The sequence below is a fragment of the Crassostrea angulata genome, chromosome 5, assembly GCF_025612915.1.
Source record: "Crassostrea angulata isolate pt1a10 chromosome 5, ASM2561291v2, whole genome shotgun sequence".
NCBI classification, from domain to species: domain Eukaryota; kingdom Metazoa; phylum Mollusca; class Bivalvia; order Ostreida; family Ostreidae; genus Magallana; species Magallana angulata.
Window position 1 is genome coordinate 49,317,064 of NC_069115.1, and position 22,788 is coordinate 49,339,851.

The 22,788-nt window shown below is 32.5% G+C and overlaps 1 protein-coding gene across 2 annotated transcripts; it reads right to left on the reverse strand.

Annotated features, from left to right (window-relative positions):
- Positions 1 to 1,398: 1,398 nt before the first annotated feature.
- LOC128184637 (uncharacterized) lies at positions 1,399 to 22,760 on the reverse strand. Of its 2 annotated transcripts, none has more exons than XM_052854198.1 (4): positions 22,632 to 22,760; positions 22,066 to 22,197; positions 21,856 to 21,969; positions 1,399 to 1,562 (listed from the first exon to the last, which is right to left on the reverse strand). In XM_052854198.1, exons 1-4 carry the CDS (start codon positions 22,680 to 22,682, stop codon positions 1,425 to 1,427), a joined length of 435 nt encoding a protein of 144 aa, XP_052710158.1. In that variant the 5' UTR covers positions 22,683 to 22,760; the 3' UTR covers positions 1,399 to 1,424. The 2 variants fall into 2 exon arrangements, with proteins under 2 accessions (XP_052710158.1, XP_052710157.1); XM_052854197.1 differs by lacking the exon at positions 1,399 to 1,562 and adding an exon at positions 20,962 to 21,128.
- Between the last annotated feature and the right edge of the window lie 28 nt (positions 22,761 to 22,788).

Consider the following 22,788-nt stretch of genomic DNA (forward strand, 5'->3'; position numbering starts at 1 on the left):
GTATAATCTATTATAGATTTTGCTTACAATGCATTGTTTAAAATTTAAATTCAGTTTAATCAACTAAACAGCAAACGAACGAGAATACAAATTCAGACTTGTTTTTATTTTCTTTGTACAAAATTCCATTCGAGACGAACAGCAGTCATACCGCAAGTAGACTGGAAGCTAATGAAACACCTATTTAATTTGTAAAACATCTGTGTATAACCCGTCCCGATTTTAACTTCGGCTTGCGCATGACGTTTGGTAGTATTAAGGTGAAAGATAGTCAAATAAAAGTCACAACTTTTCAAGAATGCCACATTGCGTTTGGGAACTTAAATTTCGATTCCACCATCAACCTTTTCTATTGATTAATGAGCTCGTACACCAACTGAATCGTCAACGGCGCTGTGCATTCAGTTACGTAACTCATTCCACATTTGAAACCGAGCAAGAATATTTTGAACAATAAAACTATTTGTTAATTTTCTAAATATATTTTTGTTTATACACAGAAGACTTAAAAAGATTTAATGCGTGTTTTTATAATACATATTTACTGAAATGCGTGAAAACCTTCTGTACTATTTTCTTATGCGTAGACTCAATTCATTTGTTCTACGCGTGTCTTCCGGTTTGAGACTTCGGCTGACAGTAAACCAATAGACGGGGTCACGTGATCCCGTCTAAAAACAAAATCGAAAGTAGTTGAAATGCTATCAAAAAATAAATTTAATTCCCACAGTGACCTCATCATGTAGAAATGACGTCATGAAGATTAACTTATTTTGATCAAGGAATAATTTTAAGCAAAATATTGGTGTTTTCCGATGGTTTTTCGACTTGGAAACATCGAGCGCATGCTTGCCTAAGGTCATTTTGATATATGTGTGCCGGAGTTTGATTCTGCTATATTTTGATTATTTTGATTTAATATTCCTTACCAGTGAATAGTTGTTATATTTTTGTCAAAAATATTTTTACAAATATTTGCGTCCAATGTTATGTGTTCGTAAATGAAATACCCTAATGCGGTAAGCATGATAAGTGTTCTCGGCCTTATATTGGGGATTTGTAGTGTTATGTGTAACAATAAAAATCAGAAAAAGGAAAGTAATGAGTATTCACTATTAATTCATCCTGAAAGTTCTCTACTGTTTAGAATTTGTTTTATTTTCTTAAGTTTTTAATGACTCAATTTGATTCTAAGACATAAGATAATGATTTTAAACAATAATCAAAAAGATTTACACTTATAAAAGGACAATGGAGTGGTAATCAACACAACAATTGCTTTATTACATACTAGTACTTGACAGCAGTTAATACCCTTTTTGATTAGAGAAAAATAGTTTTCTCGACGTCATACAATTTGTATGCAGAATCATATTACAAAGAAAATAAATGCATATGTTTTGAGTTGAGTGTTTTATTGACATTTAGTCATACACGCGGAGAATTGTTGTATCAAGATTGTGCCCGTGTCCTGTACACATTTGGTAGTTTCCGTCACTATAAAACCGAAGATCACTCATTGGGGTGGTATGTCCATCGAGATAGAGACGAAGTATCCTCTCCTGGTAAAAACATAATGAGCTATATACAATGTAAGATTTAGTTATATACTCAGTTGTGTTAGCTATATATATATATATTATACAAATATTGACTGGGGTTAGGGGCAGCATTGGTTATATTAGCCCCCGAGGGACGAAATATTGCCCAACGCGAAGCGGAGGGCAATATTTTCGTCCCAAGGGGGCTAATATAATCAATGTTGCCCGAAAAAACAGTCAACATTTGTTTTGTTATATGAAGAAACAAACCAAAATTTAAGAAAGTAAATGAAATCAGATTGCCGTAATTTTCTCAGCTCAACAAAGAATTCACGAATTCAATTTAGTGCAAAGTTCATTTTCAAAATATCCTCAGTCTCAAACGGTCACTGGTGATATTCCGCCGACCGTAAGTATTAACATACAGAGGTTCTACCTGATTTCATTTCACAGTAATTCGCAAATCCTTATATCCGTTATGATAGCAAACCGTCGCATTGCGCGTCTTTAGTTTACTTGCCTTGACTGACTGTCTATTATGACGTCACTTTGTTTTGGAGTCGCGAACAGTTATTTACGTCATCGTTTACGAATCAACAAATCAGAGGCAATTATTTGAAATAAAGGGAATGTTCTCTAGATATTATTCCTAGCCGGTCAATATCAAAAAAATATTGACCGGTCAATATTTTTCGGACGAGCTAATATTACAATTATTGACTATTTGTCTATATAGAGTTATATAGTGAGAATATGCTACTGAATATAACAAATATATATATATATATATATATATATAGATAGATAGATAAAAATTAAATAAGAAAACACGAAAAACGTTCAATATAGCTTAAGCGCTTTCATTTTAAAATCTTCAGAAGCTATATAATGGTAACATAGTAACCTGACGTCAAAAAACTTGAACGTTGAACGGCAATATCTTTTATGACGTCATAGCTAGAATGTATTATATGTTATAACATGTCCAGGCTGCAACGAGTACTATATTGGGGAAACAAGCAATCCACTTCGGGCCCGTGTGCGTGTACATAAACAACACATAAACACCCCGGGATATCGACATATACCGTTAAGTGAGCATTTGGACACTTGCAGCAATAAACAGTTTAAAATATTTCCATTTTACAAACTGTTGAGTGACAGTAATGTGCAAAGAAGAGAAAAAGAAAAACATTTCATCCGTATTTTTAAACCCAAATTGAACTGTTTGTATTAATAATGTATTGAATTGTATGTTATCTACTATATATCGTATACTTATAGAAAATATACCCTTTTCCGCCCTGTGCGATATAAACCGAAAATTCGCCTAGGGGTGTGATATAAATCTTATATCACACCCCTCTCCGGCAATCTTCGGATGTTATATCACACCCCTTTCCGTTAATCATCGGCTTTTATGACGTACAGATCGATATGCGTCGTTCAACTCCGATCTCCGAGTATGACGTCAAAAACTTACGTCGACGTCAACCTAGTATACAAACAGCTGGCGCAAAAATTTCATGGAGTTTATCAGAGATGGAATATATGGACACGGAGCGATTTGTTAACAATAATAATTCATCACATGATGTTTTTATTGTTTCTTTAATATTTTCTATAAGTATATGATATAAAAATCATAACATGGCAATTTTTATATCGCATCCTATATTAGCCCTCGGTCGCGGTATATCAGCCCTCGAGCCTAACGGCTCTCGGGCTGATATACTGCGACCTCGGGCTAATATAGGATGCGATATAAAAATTGCCATGTAATAATCTATATGTTGCAAATTATAGTTTTTCCGCTAAATCTAGCTATGACGTCATAATAGACATTGCCGTTCAACGTTCAAGTTTTTTGACGTCACGTTACTATGTTACCATTTTATAGCTTCTGAAGATTTTAAAATGAAAGCGCTTAAAGAGGTTCGATCCTCTGATTTTGGGTAGCCATTTTGAGTCACCTCTAGTCTGGAAATTCTGTGTCATATATGAATTCTACTTGTAAATTCCTTTTTTACAATGCCAAATAAACTCTATTGAATAAAATAGTGAAGAAAAAATTCCATATTTAGAAAGTGTAGTAAGGGACTATATTTTGTGGCGGAAGGTTTTTAAGAAGAAAATGAACATTTTTCATAACTCATTTGTTTTAGAGTACCCTAATTTTAGCTTTCTTATCTTCCGTGCAGACCAAATTTTCAGATAGTTTATGCATTGGGATATCTTCGTATTGTTTCAAAAAACATATTTCAACAATATTTCAATATTTCTATCGACATATATTGGCATGTTTAAGTGATATTTCATAAAAGTAAAGAAAAAATCAACTCCAATTTCCCCCTAAAATTAGCTTATTTCATGCCATATCTCAAAATTTACATGATAGACCCATACGTTTGGTTTTATTTTCTGAATATTTAAGTTTCTTTTGACAAGTCTGTCATAATTGGAGAAAAAGTTTGAGACTTTTAAAATACTTAATTGCATGTTGAATCGCTTATGAATAAAAACAGTATTTTTTCAGTGCAAAAAGGTCAAAATATCAATAAGATGAAGAAATTGCAAACTTTTTCATTATGATAATTTTAACTTTATTAATTCTAAATAATGTAAATTTGTATTTGATACCATGGTTCATTTTGATAAAAAAAAATTATAGAGGGAAAAGCGATTTATGTGCAATTTGCACTTTCAGTGCTGAAAGGTCATATTAAATACACTGTAATTTTATGTAAGTTCATTTCTAAAATATCCTCAGCATCAAACGGTCAGTGGTGATATTCCGCCGACCGTAAGAATTAACATACAGATGTTCTACCTGATTTTACTTCACAGTAATTTGCAAATCCTTATATATATCCGTTATGATAGCAAACCGTCGCATTGCGCGTCCGTTGTTTACTTGCCTTGACTGACTGTCTATTATGACGTCACCTTGTTTTGGAGTCGCGAACAGTTATTTACGTCATCGTTTACGAATAAACAAATCAGAGGCGATTATTTGAAATAGAGGGAATATTCTCTAGATATTATTCCTAGCCGGTCAATATCAAAAAAATACCGGTCAATATTTTTCGGACGAGCTAATATTACAATTATTGACTATTCGTCTTAATAGAGTTATATAGTGAGAATATACTACTGAATATAAGATATATATATATATATATATATATATATATATATATATATATATATATATATATATATATATATATATATATATATATATATATATATATATATATATATATATACCAAGAATGATTCCCTCTATTTCTTACGGAAATTGATTGTTTATTCATAGTTCATAGAACTGACAGGACTGAAATCTACAAATTTGCCTTTACATTATTGTTAACGGTTTGAGGTAGCAAGGGACAGTTTCGAATAAAGTAACCGACAAATATTTTTGTAAAATTGAGAGTTGCTGTACTTGAAGGCTTCTGAGTGTTGCTAAAATTCATGAAATGATTTTTAATGATTGTCATTAGTTAGAGGGGTGTCTGTTGTTGAAATTGACATGCAATATGTAGGCCCCTTATGTTAGGTACATGAGAATCAGAAGTAAAATGCGAAACCTGCGGCTATGACTGTTGTGCTGACTTTACACAGTGAAATTGTAAGTTACAGACGGGAGGTAAAATAACACGATAAGTAGGTGGATGGGACATTGTAAACTATACACCGGTAAGTTTCTGACATGTGATAGTGCAACATGCACGCGGTACGGAAGGTCAACCCTCTGCAGGGAATTAGCTGGGGGAGGTCTAAAAAGCTAAAAATTCATGAAAAATTAGCAAAATATGAAAGGGTCAAAATCTCATAAAAACCAGTATGTAGAGAATTTTACAGGTTTTGACTTATAATTTTCTTCAGAAATTGGTGATTGGCCTTATAAAGAGTGAATTAAAGGTATTTGTGCTGAATGGGAACTGAGGAAATTCTAGTTACAGAGTTCCGAAGACATGCATCCCTTGGCTACAATGAATTGTATAAAAAAAACTGTCCCCTGCCACCTTCAAGACTACATGGTATTTTCATATTTCTCCTCTAACTGTAATTTTGAGTGGATTTTGTACCATAAGTAATACATTTTGTGAAAATGGACGATTTCTTGGCTATAGATGTCATTACATGATTTATTAGCTAAAATATTCAAGGGGAGTAACTCCCTCCTAAATGTGTAGAATGACCACCACTAAAGTAAATTGGCTAAGAGAGTAGGTATTTCCTATCCTGATGACAATTAATAGGCTTAAGTTGATTACTGAGATAAGAATACATACTTTACAACAGTTTTTATCAATCAAATCATTAAATTTATGTATTTGCAGCCATTTTGCTGTCTGATTTTATGAAATAACATTAAGCCACCTGACTTATATCACCCAATTTTTTTAAAACAGCATTTTTTTTTAATTTCAAATGAACTTTACGTGTAGACAAATGCAGTTATCAAAGTATACAATATGTCAAAAAACTCAAGTTTTTGCTCCTTCCTATCAAAAAATGGTATTTTAGATGTATTTACAGAATTGAAAAAGCCACCCCCTCTTTCCAATGGACTCCATTACCATTACATGTAGGATATGTAAATGTACATTTGACCTTGAAATAACATCTGCTATGATAATAACTCTTGAAATGAATAAAAAACAACATATTTTTACCCTTTTATTGTATATATGCATCAAAAATGTAGAAAAACATGTAAAATTTTAACATTTTTCATGGAATTCTCATCCGTCCCCAGGTACCCGGGTGTGTTTGAATTTCATTTTAATTAAACGCACACATCACACTTGTAGGTCTTACTAATTTAGCAAAGTTAAAAGGAGACTAGAAACCAGAATATGTAAGATATCCACTAAATATGATTACAGGCTTAGTTTTTCATGAAAACAAGAAATCACATGTAGGACGACATGACGTTTTGTGAATAAAAATGCTACAAATCATCCATTTACCAAAAAAGATCAATTTTAAATATCAGTGATGGTTTTTTCAAATATGTGTCAGAAATGACTCAAGGAAACTGCCAAAAATTTCATAATATTAGGTTAAAGTGTTCAAACTAATCCTTCTTGTGAAAATCAAAAGATAGGGGGAGGGTATACATGTAGAGGGATTTCTAAGTGATGTGATGCTTTTATCAAGATAATATCAAGCAAATGTATGTATTATTGAATATGGTTTCTTAATTAAGGAGGTTGAACAACAGTTGACCTCTAAAAGATTGGGTAAAGATGCTTTATTTATGGAGAGCCCTATGAATCTGTGTTAAATAGAGGAAAGTGGAAATGGTGAGTTCACTTAAATGGCTATATTGTTCTTAAACCTCAATGGAAATGTCAAAATGTGGTGTACTTTTTCTCAGAATAGCATAAGCTTTTTAATTTTAAGACAAGATGACTTTTTAGAGAATATTAGTGTATGTTAAAGGTAGCAAGGGACAGTTTCGAATAAAGTAACCGACAAATATTTCTGTAAAATTGAGAGTTGCTGTACTTGAACGCTTATTAGTGTTGCTAAAATTCATGAAATGATTTTTAATGATTATCATTAGTTAGAGGGGTGTCTGTTGTTGAAATTGAAATGCAATATGTAGGCCCCTTATGTTAGGTACATGAGAATCAGAAGTAAAATGCGAAACCTGCGGCTATGACTGTTGTGTTGACTTTACACAGTGAAATTGCAAGTTACAGACGGGAGGTAAAATAACACGATAAGTAGGTGGATGGGACATTGTAAACTATACACCGGTAAGTTTCTGATATGTGATAGTGCAACATGCACGCGGTACGGAAGGTCAACCCTCTGCAGGGAATTAGCTGGGGGAGGTCTAAAAAGCTGAAAAATCATGAAAAATTAGCAAAATATGAAAGGGTCAAAATCTCATAAAAACCAGTATGTAGAGAATTTTACAGGTTTTGACTAATAATTTTCTTCAGAAATTGGTGATTGGTCTTATAAAGAGTGAATTAAAGGTATTTGTGCTGAATGGGAACTGAGGAAATTCTAGTTACAGAGTTCCGAAGACATGCATCCCTTGGCTACAATGAATTGTATAAAAAAAACTGTCCCCTGCCACCTAAGAAAATTAATGTTCTGTAATAAATATATGCTGTTGTCCGTGAAAAATTTCCAATGAAAAGTATGATTTGTTGGCTTTTAAAGTTAAGCCTATGATTAATACTTCCTTTGAAACCACCCAACGCATTTATGTGACTTTGTCAGAAAGAGTTTTCGATTCTAATTCAAATTGATTTTTAATGATTGTTTTAATAGTCTTAAACTTCATTTCAATGTTTATTTCAAAAGTATTTTTTTTTAAATTCTCGACTTCTGCAAAAGAACATTAACTTCTTGACATATTCATATTTAAAATGATCTAAAGACACGATTTATAACTAACGATCACATAACAAGTACATTTTCGTGCTATCAAATGAATGTACAATTACGTACCGATACTTAGGTCAATTTACAAGATGTTTAATAAAATAAGAACATTAATATAGATAAATAAATATCATCTAATATATGTTTAATGCAAAGGTCCAAAATCAAATTATTTCAAAAAATATAGGCGTTATTATAACTTTAAATTAATGAACCTATTATGAGCTCTTTTTTTGGTTATTGGATGCATCTTTGAAGTCCTCGCGGTATATTTTATAACAAAATTCATTGCACCATTATTGTAATTTAACAAAAGTTTAGTAAAGGCATCGCGAATGTAAGCAGAGTGTATACGTATAACGAAGATAAGATACGAAAAAGTAAAACAGCTCTGACAAGTAAGTTATAAGACTATATAAAATCATATAGAAAATGAAAATAAGATTAAAATTCCACAAACTGATCTAAAAGAAAATAAACAAATATTGTTAGAGACGAAATAAATTCTTACAGAAGTTGTATTATAATAAAAGGACGGAGGTGGACTCTGGGGTGTGGCGAGGGGTGGTGGCAGGAGTCGTAGATGGTAGTGGTGGTTCTGGGATGGGGCGAGGGGTGGTGGTAGGAGTCGAAGGTGGTAGTGGTGGTTCTGGGATGACGATGATGTTGTTGATGATCTTCTAATAGAAACACATGCGATAGTCTCGGAGATAAAATTACGTAGTTAAAAAATACACGTATCAATGGAAAGTTAACTGTTGGTAAGTACTCAGCATCGTTATTACCGATGGCGCCAGAATTTTATGTTATTTTCGGAAAAGAATGCTATTAGAACTTCAGAAATGAACTGCTTTGTTTGAAATCATCGCATAATAATTCTTCTCTAAATCTTCCCTAAATGATCTATTTTGTTTAAAGTTAAAGTTTTAAACCCAAAATTTTTTTTTATTAAAGCAGACATAAATTGACTGAAAATAAGAGGAACATTTTCAAAATACGTATTATGAGGAACGGGGCACTAACATGGAGCGGAGAGAGGGTCCCCGCTATCATGTCACAACCCGCTCTCTGTTTATGCCTTATCAAAAAATCTTATATTTACTTATACATGTATTGATACCCAATCACATCAGGCAGAGTGGCCGTAGTTACCTACAGTTTACAATCCAGTAATTGTACTAATAATCATTATCTTCTAAATTGCTCTCTACAGAATATTTTTAATCCAAAGTTTGACTCATTAGAAGAACCTGTCAACAACCAAAGAAAGATACACACACCACAATACTATATTCATACGATATGAAGTGATTTCACGATATACAGTCTTGAGATTTTGGACTAATGTTTTGTTTGTTTTGTTTTTATTGTTGATTTTTGTTATTTCATTATTTTATGGGGGAAGGGAGCTCTCTCTCTCTCTCTCTCTCTCTCTCTCTCTCTCTCTCTCTCAAAAATGAGATTTTAACATTCACATTATATTTACTTGGAGACTTGGATATTTATCTACGAATACTTGATTTATTTTGAATGTGTGTTGAAAAATTTAAAATCATATGCAAAAACAATAGGTGATAGGTAACAGTAGAATTGATCAGTTTCACAATGATGACAATTAATTATTTCTCTTGAACTATAATTTTTTTCTATTGTGACATCTTTTTGATTATCTAAAGGTAGATACTAGTATATAAGTTTAGTATATTAGTCTATTGTATCTATATATTAAAAGTACCATATACTAGTATGTAAGACCGTCATATTTAATTTTAAACGGTAAAAGACCAAAAACAACTTTGATGTATTATACCTAACTTTTTTAAGGGATTTAGAGACTTTTCTGTTTCAATATTTTAAATCACGTTTTGTTATTTTTAATGTTTAAAAAATGTACACGAGTATTTTGAATGTTTGACCACAAATTTGAATGATAGTTACAAACAAAATGCAGATATTATAATTCTGTAATGTATAATAATAGCTCTTGGGACACCTTTTTGTTTACAAAAATGCATTTTAAAGACGTTACAATACTAGTACCTGTAACAAAACTGACTCATGACAAACAGGATGAACTGATGCATTGTGTCTCAATCTTTGTTTAAAAAACCAAAGAATGGTATGTTTTTATATCGCTTATTACTCGACAAATAATACACGAGTTTTGGCAAAGCAACAGACATGCCTATGTTCATCATTTTTGATATTAAAAATGGATAAAAAGAAGTACTTTAAATTGCTAGATGTATATTAAAGTCATACATTTAGAATATTAAAAGTTATTGACTGGGATATGTATTTTGAATGCTGTCAGTTAAATTTACCGTTTTTAAAGGTCAAGTGCGATTTTCTGTTTTCAAGGAACGTAGATAATTATGCATCATTGCATAACTTCATGAAAATGAATATTGAATATGAATTGATATTTTTTTTATTTGACAAAAAAGTACAATAAAGTGATGTCATAGTTATTTCATAGATGCGAGAGAGTTGTCCCAAAATAGTTAAACAAATGGCGTTATTCAGTTAATCGAAAACACAGGAAGACTTTTGCAAAAAGGATTCAATCGATTTGCATTTAAATTATTATGCTTTGAAATCAAATATTGTTTGAGATTAAATTAGTGTAATGAATGCATGTTAATCATGAATTGAACATGCGGCGTAATGAAAATGAATAAGTTCAAATAAGAAATACATCAAATTTGCTAATCAATTTTAAAATATTTACCCAGGAAACGTTTTATCTAAAACCAGACTTTTAAAAAATTTACAGCACCTTTTGTAACAAGTTTAAGTGTTTACTCGTTATTAATGACAACGTCAGTCTTTCATAAAGACCTTGAAACAAATCCTAAGCGGTTTTTTGAAATAAATTAAATTAACATAATCCATCAAAAATGCATTTTGTAAATTAGTAGTCTAACTATATTGAAAATATTCCGACGAATATGATGACAATAAGTGGGAAAAAAAACCAAGACCAATAGAAATGGACGTCAAAATGCTAGACGGAAAATTTCGACGTCGCACATTGCCCTTTCTGGCAAAACATGTTGATACTAATTATTCGTTTTCACAATAAATAAACATATGTAAAGTACAAATTTCAATTTTTCTGAATTGTTTACCAAATGATCATTTGGAAGGAAACATGGAAGTCTAATGAAAATGCAGTAAACATAGTTCTAGTTATGTGGTCTGACTCCGCTATATTGAGACAACCCTTGTAGTACATGTACATAAAAATTGAAATTAAAAAACTAGGCTTGTCCACTAACTATTTCTGATATACTATTTGAGTATTCTTCGAGAGTTTCAACATAGTTTGTATTATTTTGATTTGAGACAAGTTTTTTAGCCTCCTTTTCTTCTTTTTCTTTCTCGTCCAGAGTAGTATTTAAGGAGCCTTTACAGGCAGTGACGTCACAATACTCCCATTCTACTTTCTTTTTCGTGGTATAACACCAAGGTCTTTTCCGTCGCTCTCTGAAAGGATTTCTGCAAAAGTTGTGATCGGCTAGTCCGTCTGGGTTCACTTCGGACGTGATCGCAGCAAGGAGATTGTGACGGTGCGGGTACTTAGATACCCAGTTCTGACACTTGATCCCTGACACAGTATAGGCGAGATTGCCGCGATAATCGCTCCCGTCCTTGAACTCTAGAGAAAGATACTTCCTTGTAAACAGTATAAGTCGTTTATATAAATATTATTTGTGAAATCCTTGCAAAATTACTTTGGTTTATCTTACATCTTCTTTGTCGTAAAAAAACTTCTCTGTGGATTTAAAAAAAAAAATTCTTTGTACATATTAGAAAAAATGTTTAGAAATATGTTGGTACTTTTTACAGTCTTATAAAACAGTGATACAACTCTGTTACAATATTTACATGCTTTCCTTCGTGTACTCTACAACCATCTTAACAAGAGCTTGGACTTTCGGTGAGGTGTTTCTATCCGGTTTGCTCATCAAAACATGCTGTCAAATATTGACATTCTTGTCTCTAACAAATTCGCTTTGAGAAGTTCATTGATATTCATAGACTGTCAAATAAGGAAACTTTAAATCTTCCCCCCAGAAGATCTGCTCTCAGGCACTTAGCATCAGGGGCTAGGTTTTTTTTTTCTCCTTGGCTTGTCAAGATACTTTTTGGATGAGGATGCATCTACTCCTCCAATTTTAAAAACAATGCTGCGTGTCTAGTTTTGTTGTGTGAAATTGACGCTGTTTCAACTGAATCATGCAGCCCTGGATGCAGTCTGACACGTGTCATTTCCTTCAATGTATTCGTATGTATTGCCTAATAAAGGGACAGTTAACCATAAGTAGACCCTGCTTTTACTAAATTGGAGTTTGTCACGCACTGTCCGAAGTCCAAACTTTGTTAAAACGGCTCTAGATATTCATGTACTTACGCCTTGCTTTTCTCTCACATATAAATGGGAACGTATAGTTTGGCAGTTGTGACGTTGATCCGCTCCATGCCCCTTCCCCTGAAAAGTCATCCGTGGTTTTATTGCGTCCCAGAACCATCGTAGAAAATCCTTCGGGAGGCCCTTTATCCCACGCAGTAAACGTCATCGGAACTGACTTTCGATCTTCTCCATTGTCCCACACAAATGTATCGTTTACCTGACGCGCACCTGTCCGCCATGTTTTTGGGGAATTGAAGTTGGTTTTAAGGTACTTGTTGAGAAACCTGTTCTCGTTTGCGTTATTGATATGGACTAGTCTGCTGAAGGTTTCATTGCAGTGTTTCTGTGCTGCTGCATACTGTAGCTTAGGGTTCCGTACAAACTGATAACAGCTTCGCTTGAATTTCACCCAGTCTTTTGGGCAAACTGCAAATAGTCAAGTAGTCTAAAGAAAGAGGTAAGGTTTCCGAGTCGTGTTTGTAACTTTACGTGGAAATGTTTTCAACAATCTAACAAGTACCGGTTCTTTCACTTACTGGTCTGCTGGTTGTCTTCCTTCCTGTTGCAGAAATACATGTCCCGCAGCTGCGCAATATCGATATTGCTTAGAGCATCTCTTTGTCCGATTCTGAGAGCTAACTCTTTTCCTATCCCGATAACCTGTAAGGAAACATTAATTGTCTAATCAACTGATAATTCTATGCCTTGTTAAATTAAAGAGGCTGGACTTTTGAATATTTTTTTACCTTATTTACCTCAATAATCACAATTGACGTTATAGCAAAAACTCACCGGCATTCTGGTTAATTGTTGATATATAGTGTAGTTCTAAATCAAATAATAAAATGATAATCCACCAAATTTCACTTTGTTTTAGGATATTAAAAAACAATATGATTATATCGCCTCGTAAAGAAATGAAAAGATCTGGAGTCCTACTTATAATATTGTAAGTGCCAGTAGAATACATATGCATCGTTTTCATATCATCTGCTTCTTTTTCTCCCTTTATTGTGACTTAGAAGATGACTTTGAAATTGTTATTAAAATGTGAATGTCAGAAGACAGATTACCTGGAAGAAATAAATTATTAATTATTATTACTTTCGTTGCATAAAAAAAGCATTTGACATATTTTATGGTTTCAAAAAGAAATCACTATATCTTTTAACAAAAATGACTTACGGCAAACAAGATAATATCGCTTTCTTTAAAGGGTACGTTGCCGAGATTTTTTATGAATCATGAAAACATTAAAGCTATCTTTCTTTCCATATTATTGTACATATGCTTCAAAATTTTATACATGAAATGAAAAAATTTGGAACCAAATTTTAATAAAAATATTGTCAATTAATTGATGCGTTCATTTAATTAAGTTTCTTTTTTTGCCATGCATTTAGCGCATATTAACCAAGCATCGGACATATAATAAACATGCATCAGACAAGTGAAAATGTTCATAAAGACTAAATCCTGGGTATCTAATTCTAGTCATTTCCTTTTCCTACAAATAAAGTTTGTGAAAATCATTTCAGTTAAGTAAAAAAGAGCACAAACACTTAAAATGAATATACAAGGCTACATTTTCGGAATGTTACAATGAAAATAAACAACACAAAAAAATCATAAGGGTATAAAAAAAAAAATACTATAGTTCATTTACTCCTACTGTTACATTATGGTCGGTTTATGAACTTTCCATTGTCATGACTATCGGATATGTTTATTAATATACTGAAGATACAAAAAGTTAACAGATTGAAAATTTCAGGATTTATTTGAGACATAACTTATTTTAGATAATATAAAGTAAACTATTCATGTTTATTTTTTGGACTTTAAAACAGTTTGCTATATGAGACACAAGTTCCGTTACTCCTCTCATGAAAAGAACATTCACTAAATCTGTCAAATCATTATATCAGTGTTTGCTATAACCGCAACATTTTACAGAAATCATTTATAGTTTTGCCATAAAACTCAGATGTATATGTTTTAAATTTCTGCTTTCTGTATACTTGTAAATTAGATTTTATTAAACACAGAAAATATGTACCTGTTATTGTATATGAATATGGAAATGACGCAATAAAAATCGCTATTCAACAAATTAACTCAATCTGTGTAACAACCATGCATTTTCTATAGAAAATTCCAAAGGAATCGTTAGCTTAGATCATTGTTAACTTGATTGCTAAATATTGCGAGAATTGGCTCATTTTGATGACGCCAGTGGCATCGAAAGTAAATTGAAAGTGGGGGGGGGGGGGGCTTGACTGATAAAACATCTTGACTAGCAAAAAGAATCAAAGTACTGAAGTACTGACGGGAGTTGATTTTATCTATTATCATTTATTCAAAATCAACGATATGTGATTTTGCATGGCATGTAGTATCAGTAATCGAAATATTTCTAAGAAATTGTATGGATCCAGGCAAGATTGAACTCTTGTCTTGTTCAACCAAACGCTCGGCTGTCTCCGTTTATCTCCGACAAGCAAGAGAAACTCTGTTTTGTCGGATATTAACGGAGCCACCCAAGCGTCTGGTTGAACGAGACTACATGGAACTCTAGCGAAGGAATACATACGACTTTAAAAAATATCTAAACTATTTGTACAATTTAAAATCTTACTATTTTCATGGTATTAAAAAATAAGTTTTCTTGAAAAACAATGCTTCAGAATACATAGCATCGCATTTATCGATTATTTTCAAGAACTAAATGTTGTCAGCGGTATAATTGATTTGTGCTTAGGTCCAAACACTGTTTCACTTTCGCTTTGTCCGAGTAAGTGCATAGGAGAGTTGATTAAAATCAACTCCCAAAAAAGGGTCTTTGGTTATGGTTATGTATACCTTTGCAAAAAAAGTGGGGAGGGTAAGCCCCCCCCCCTTCAGTTCCGACGATTATGAAAGTTTTTTTTTTTTTTTTTTTTTTTTTTTTTTTCAAATTTTTATAGTATATAGACAGACAGACAGAACACCCCTTTCTCACAGACTCTCACACACAGCAAGTTGGTACAGTAAATTTGTATACACCTATAAATATTTAAAGATACATACAGTACAAGTTATCTAAAGAAAAAGAAGAAGATTAATATCTACATCATCATTGATGTGTTAATTAAATATTTATACTGGAAAGAGACAACTCCATGGTGACCATCTCTTAGTAAAGTCTACAGTAGTAAATAGTTTCCTTTCAGTATTGTAATAGGTTTGTAAATAGGACATTAACATTTCAAAACATATCTTTATATCTTTTCTCGACCTTTGAAAAATGAATTTTTTTACTAATATAATAATCAGATTAACTACATGATCCATATCTGGATCACCTAATAGTACACTCTGGATATCAAATGTTATTCTCTTGCCAGATCTATTAAAAATATAGTCTGACAATTTTGTCCAGAGATTAAAGATTAGTGGGCATTGGTAGAATAAGTGCTTAAAAGTTTCAGGTTCCAACATACATATTGCACATAAGTTATTGTTTTTTATCTTAGAGAGATACAAAAATTTATTTATACCTAAAATTCTATGAATTATTCTGTAATTAAACCATACCAGTTCTGTATCTTTTGTGATTAACTTAGAGTTGCAATATATGAGGTTCCAATTAAAGTCTGGTTCGAGATTTAAGTCAATTTCCCACTTAGATTCACATATTGGCCTATGCTGTAGTTTTGAGATAAAAAAGTCATATAATGTTCTTGACCCTTTTTTATCTTTACACAGAATTATTATAGATTCTAACTGGTACGGTTTTACTACTAATTCATGTGAAAATTGCCTGATACTGGGCCAGGAGCTTAATATAGCCTTTTTTAAACCTTCATATTTAGTAAATGGTAGCTTAACTAGGTAATCATTGGTTATTTGTTCATAACTAATAAAGTTCCCCTGCTTATCCAGCAGATCATATAAAATATAAAAACCCTTTTCATATAAAGACTTATAAAAAATATAGTTATTTTGCACACTGATCTTCTCATTAAACCAAAGTGGTTCTAATAATATATCATGTTCACATTTTGGCTCTATAGAATCCAGAAAATCAGCAAAGTAAGAAAGAGTTTCTTTCCAAAATAGATTTGTTGTTGAATTAGCTTTTTGTTTAGAGTACTTTGATCCAAATTGTATGAGATGAGCAGTGTTACAATTAATTACTTCATTGAAAAACATGGACCATTCCGAATTAGAGTGAAGAAGCCTTCTTATCCAAGTAAGTTTAAGAGATTTTATGTATGTATCAATATGAACCATTCTACATCCCCCTTTATCATAGTCCAACTGTAAAGTTTTCCTAGAAACTTTATCAATTTTATTACCCCAGATATATTTATAGAAAACTTGCTCTAATTTTTTAATCCACTGAGAGTTTGGTTTAGGTAACACTGTAAATAAATGGGTAAACTTGGATAAGAATAAGCTTTTCACAACTGTAATTCTGCCAATAGGAGAGATGTTTCTCTTTGACCATTGTGTTATTTCTTTTTGTACCAGATTAAATTTCTCATTAAAGTTCAGATGTTCCATGTTTTCCAGATTAGCTGTATAAGTTACACCTAAAACTGTAAAAGGTTCATATGTCCACTGGAGCCCAGTATCTTGACAAAGGAAAACTTGACTGTTAATCATGGATCCTATCCAGATTGCTTTAGTTTTGTTAATATTAGGCTTAAGCCCTGAAAATTTTGAAAACTGGAAGAGTAGGTCGAGAGCAGACTTGAGAGATTTTTCTGATCCATCTAAAACAAAACTGTGTCATCAGCATACTGTTGTAAACAGATTTTTTCTTTTCCTATTTTAATACCTTTAATATTTATATTTTGTCGTATCATGTGTCCCATGATTTCGACACACAGGTTAAAAAGATATGGAGAGACAGGGTCACCCTGTCGACAACCCCTTCCAATTTCAAAAAATTCTGAGAAGATCCCATTCTGGATAACGCATAATTTTGCCTTATTATATAATACTGATATCCATTTGATGAGTTCATGACCAAAGTTAAAAAATCTTAACGTATCATACATAAATCTCCAAGATATGGAGTCAAAAGCTTTTTCAACCGTTTAATTTCTTCTTCAAGGAGTTTAGTATTCTCATTTCGAATTCTTTTTTTATTAGAACAATAACTTATTGTGATTCCTCTTATGCATAGCAATAGTTGTTCAAAAAAGGATTGGTCATTAATAGTGAATAATAGTTGTTCGTCCTGAATAGAGGTGACCATTGAAGGATTGAAGGGAGGGGCAATATATTGCGCTTTTATTTTTGATAATGTGTCTTTAATTAAGTCAACATAAGTTTTGTCATGAAGAAGTGAGTTATTAAATTTCCAAAAACCCTTTCCCTTTTCGAATTTAGAAAGAGATATGTCAAGTTCAATCATTGAGTGGTCTGATCTATATCCAGGACTAATATCAGCTTTGTCAACTAAAGACATCAGCTCACTAGAAATTAAAAAATAATCTAGTCTAGCTTTTTTAACTGGTTTTGCCTTAAACCATGTAAACCTCTTTCGTTGTTGGTATTTTAACCTCCATGGATCAACCAGACCATGTACTTCTTTCATATTTAAAACTACATCACGTGCTTTTTTGTTGTTAGTATTGACATAATTGTAATAATCTAAAGTTGTATCTTGGACAAGATTAAAATCACCTGCCATTATAACAAAGTCACCATCAAAATTATCTACTAACTCAGATAAAGATACAAAAAAATCTGGGCTGTCTGTATTGGGCCCATAAATATTTGCCAGTAAAAAAGTATATTTGTCAACAATTTCGACCTCAATAGCCAACAGGTTACAATCATTATCCTTGAGTACATTTAAGACTTTATATTCAAAGTTATTGTTAAAAAGTATGGCTGTGCCTCTGGCATTTGAAGCACTTGGGGAGATATAAACATCATGCCCCCAGAACGATCTAATTTGTACATAATCATCAGCAGTAAAATGTGTATCTTGAAGAAAATAAATAGAGCAATTTTTTTGTTTAATATAGTTTAAAACGTCTCTTCTTTTTTCCATTCCTGCAAGTCCCCTGCAGTTCAATGACATAATCTTAACACTCATTATAGGTTAAGACATAGTGGATAAAAAAATAATTTGTACACACGGATATATAAATAGTTGTAAGAGTAGTGTACATGTTATTCAGGGGACGAGTTGGGTTTAAAACACGGGCCCTGGAAGTTATTGTAAATATATTGCATGTGCATGTATAAAAAAGTAAGGGTAGGACACTCTTTCTGGGGCGAAATCGGGTTTGACGAAGTCTGGGCGTTCCTCAAACGAAATTTCGCGATAAATCGTTCAAGTATACTTTACTTACGACATATGTATACATTCGTTCCGCTCCAATGCTGTTACGTCGAAGAAAAAGGTGTTTTTATACATCCAAGTGCCTAAGAATTTCGCTAGGCTGGTTTACATCCGGTTTAATCGCAAGTGAATCGAAAGATAAGTTCTGATTGGTTAATAATAAAATAAATCTGCTCGTCAATAAGGTGGCGAAACTGATAACAATTTATGGTGAGTATGTATCAAATGTTTGAAAGGAGTTATGCATATAGATACTGGGTAGTTTGGCCTTTCAACAATGAAATGCGAGAATAATGAAGAAGATTGACAAATATCGATAAGAAATTAAAGAATTTATTTCATTATTGACCAATCAGAACTTACCTTTCAATTTACGTTTCGATTCACTGCGATTAAACCGGATGTAAACCAGTCTAGCGAAATTCTTAGGCACTTGGATGTATAAAAACACCTTTTTCTTCGACGTAACAGCATTGGAGCGAAACGAATGTATACATATGTCGTAAGTAAAGTATACTTGAACGATTTATCGCGAAATTTCGTTTGAGGAACGCCCAGACTTCGTCAAACCCGATTTCGCCCCAAAAAGAGTGTCCTACCCTTACTTTTTTATACATGCACATGCAATATTTTTACAATAACTTCCAGGGCCCGTGGTTTAAAACATTCAAATACTCCACGACTAAGGAAAAATCTATACCAACCTGCGACGCACACACACCATTCACTCCGAGACAAACATATAGAAGCAAGAAAACACAAACAGAAAGAAAAACGATTACAGTTAATTCCATTATAGAAATCGCACAGTGTTTTTTTTTTGCGTTGGCCAGTTCAGAAACTACTGAGTCGCCACCGGAAGTTGACACTGGTATCATAATACCACTTGGAGAAACCCACTCGGAACGGGTTATTTATTTCCGGGATTGTTTTTCGCGCAGTTTCTCGGTAACATCGTCAAATATGTCGAATCTAATGCGACGTTTTCCATACTGTCCGTACACATGTCCATTGAAATACCACGCTGATGATATCCGTTGGTCGCTACTCAGTCTGGAAATGAGGGTCGCATTATCTCTGGTGACGTCATCGGTGATTTTGACTCCTCTAGTTGCTGTCTTAATATCGGACCTCTTTCGCATTATGGTTGTCTTAGCATCCATTGTCCGCATTTTTATAAGAATTGGTCTTGGTCCTTCTTTTCCTCCTGGAATTCTGTGTACAGCTACGACATCCTGTGGGTCTATGGCAATGCTCACGCTCTTTGACAGAGTGTCGTTTATCAAATCCAAGCAGTTTTCTCCTTTATTTTCAGTGATTCCGTGAAATTTTATATTAAATTTCCTTGAATATTGCTCGTTGTAGTTTGCTTTTGAGAGAGCGTTTTGTACCATGTTCTCATTTTCTTCTACCTGTACATGAATTCTGTTCAGAGCCTCGCTTTGTTCTTCTAATTCTTTTCTAAGATCTCTATTTTCTCTCTCTAATTCTAAAATTTTTTCATCGTATTTCTGTTCTATTTTTTCTTGATGTTTTTGGAATAGCTCCTCAACAATGCCTTTTATTAGTTTTTTCACATCATCGCCTTTATGAAAGTTAACTAACAATGATAACTAATATGTTTTATGAAGATTTGATTTGTATACGATACTCTTTACTTCAATGAATGCTTTGAGCATGAGCGATGATTTGACAGTACCATTCAGAAACGTTCTACAATGATTGAAGAATTTTGAGATATGTGTGCCAAAGTTTGATTCTGCTTTATTTTTAATCTGATTGGATAATCCTTTCCAGTGTACTTGTTATATTTTTGTCTAAATAGTTAATATAAATCTTTGTGACAAATGTATCTTGTTCTTGTGAATGAAATACTCAAATGCGGCGAAGCCTGATTAGTGCTTTCTGCCTTATATTGGAGACATGTGGCGAAATGTTTAACAATAGAAGTCAGAAAAGGGAGGTAATGAGTATCTATAAATACATGTCACCATATTTTTATCCTGAAAGCTCCTACTTTTGTGACTCTGATTTTTTAATGATTTTATTTTATTCTAAGAAATAAGATAGCGTAATATAAAAATATTTACACTTATAAAAGGGCAATGGAGTGGTTATTCAAACACCAATAACTTTATTACGTGGTTGACAGCAGTTAAAATTCTATTTTGAGGAGAGAAAATTTTTTCTCTTCATACAATTTGTATGCAGAATCATATTACAAAGAAAGTAAATGCATGTTTTTTGAGTTGAGTGTTTTATTGAAATTTCACTGATACACTCGAAGGATTGTCGTATCAATGTGTCTACCGTACCCATTACACATTTGGTAGTTGTCGTCACTATAAAACCGAAGATCACTCATTGGGATGGTATGTCCATCGAGATAGAGACGAAGTATTCTCTCCTGGTAAAAACATAATGAGCTATATACAATGTAAGATTTAGTTATATACTCAATTGTGTAAGCTTATAGCATTATATTAACATCAACAAAAAATAATTTCCTCTATTTCTTATTATTTCTTGATTGTTTATTCAAAGCTCTGTAGAAACTGACAGGACTGAAATCTACAATTTTGCTATTACATGTATATTAATTTATTGTTAACGGTTTTAGAAATGTTGTATAATAAATATGTTGTTGTTTGTATGTCCGTGAAAAATTTCCGATAAAAGTTTTATTTGTTAAGCTTTTGATTAACACCCACTTTAAAACACTACACAATGCCATTTTTGTGATTGTGTCCGAAAGAGTTTTCGAATTTCATCTAAATTGATTTTTATGATAATTTTAATAATTTAGAATTGTCCACTTAATTTCAATTTTATTTTGAAGGAAGTTTTGTTTTTAAATCCCGATTCCTGTAAGGAAAGTTCACATTATCTTAATGACATAATCAAAATTATAAAAAGCCCCGTTTTGATGCTAACGATCACATAACAGGTAAGTTTTTGTGTTATCAAATGAATGTACAGTAAGGTACCGATATTTAGGTCAATTCACAAAATGTTTAATAATATAAAGACATTGATATAGATATTTAATATATGTTTGATGCTAAGGTCCAAAAATCAAATTATTTCAGTAAATATATGCATGTTGTTATAACTCTTATGTAACTTTCTTTTACCTCAACTTCTTGAAGTTTTCCTGAATCTTGCAGTAAATGTTGTTCTTCGTAGGGCACATGGTAACACAGACACACCCTCATCAATCTCGTGGCATGCGAAGAGCACATGAAATGCTTCAAAAAGTTTTACAAAATTAGTTGTCAAATAGTTTGATGATAAATTGTAAATATAAACAATTGTAAATGTATGTAAACGAAATCTAAACGTACTGATACTGAATCGTAACGATACCAGAGGTTTGTGTATTCAAATTTCTCTGGGGTGGGGCGCGGCGTCGTCACATGGGTGGTGGTTTTATGGTTGGTTGTAGTTAAGCCAATATTTGCACACGAAACCAACACCTAGTATATTATAAAAATGTTATATCAGTCAAAGAATAAATAATGAATTGAAAGTTACAGAATGTTGTAATGTTTAGTTCGGAGGCAACATGGTCACAAATTGACCATCGGATTTACCTTGAAATTGAGATATCGTGATGATTTAGTAATCCACAAGCTAAGAATACTGTAAACGTATTACAAGAGGCTGTGTATTCTATTTAGCGTTTTTGGCGGAATGTGGCTTCCGCTAAATCATCGCTAAATTACTTGCATACATGTATAAGAAAAGTCACATTAACTTGTTCAAAAACTATTTTCCGCCAAATATCGAAATGACCACGACTGTTCAGTCCTTTTAAAATATATAATAAATGTATTGTTAATATAAATGCATAGGTACATATTATTTCAGAAAACTTACTCAATGTATTATTTACATGTATTGTACGTACCGCGAGCAAAAGAAAGCTAAGCAATATGGATGGAACGTTTTTTGAACTCATTCCGAAATTTGATGTGACTTATCACACAACAGAATAAGTACGCTATCGGAACGCACTCAAAGACACGGTAAAAGTAGCACTCACTTATAGGATCATAACTATGAAT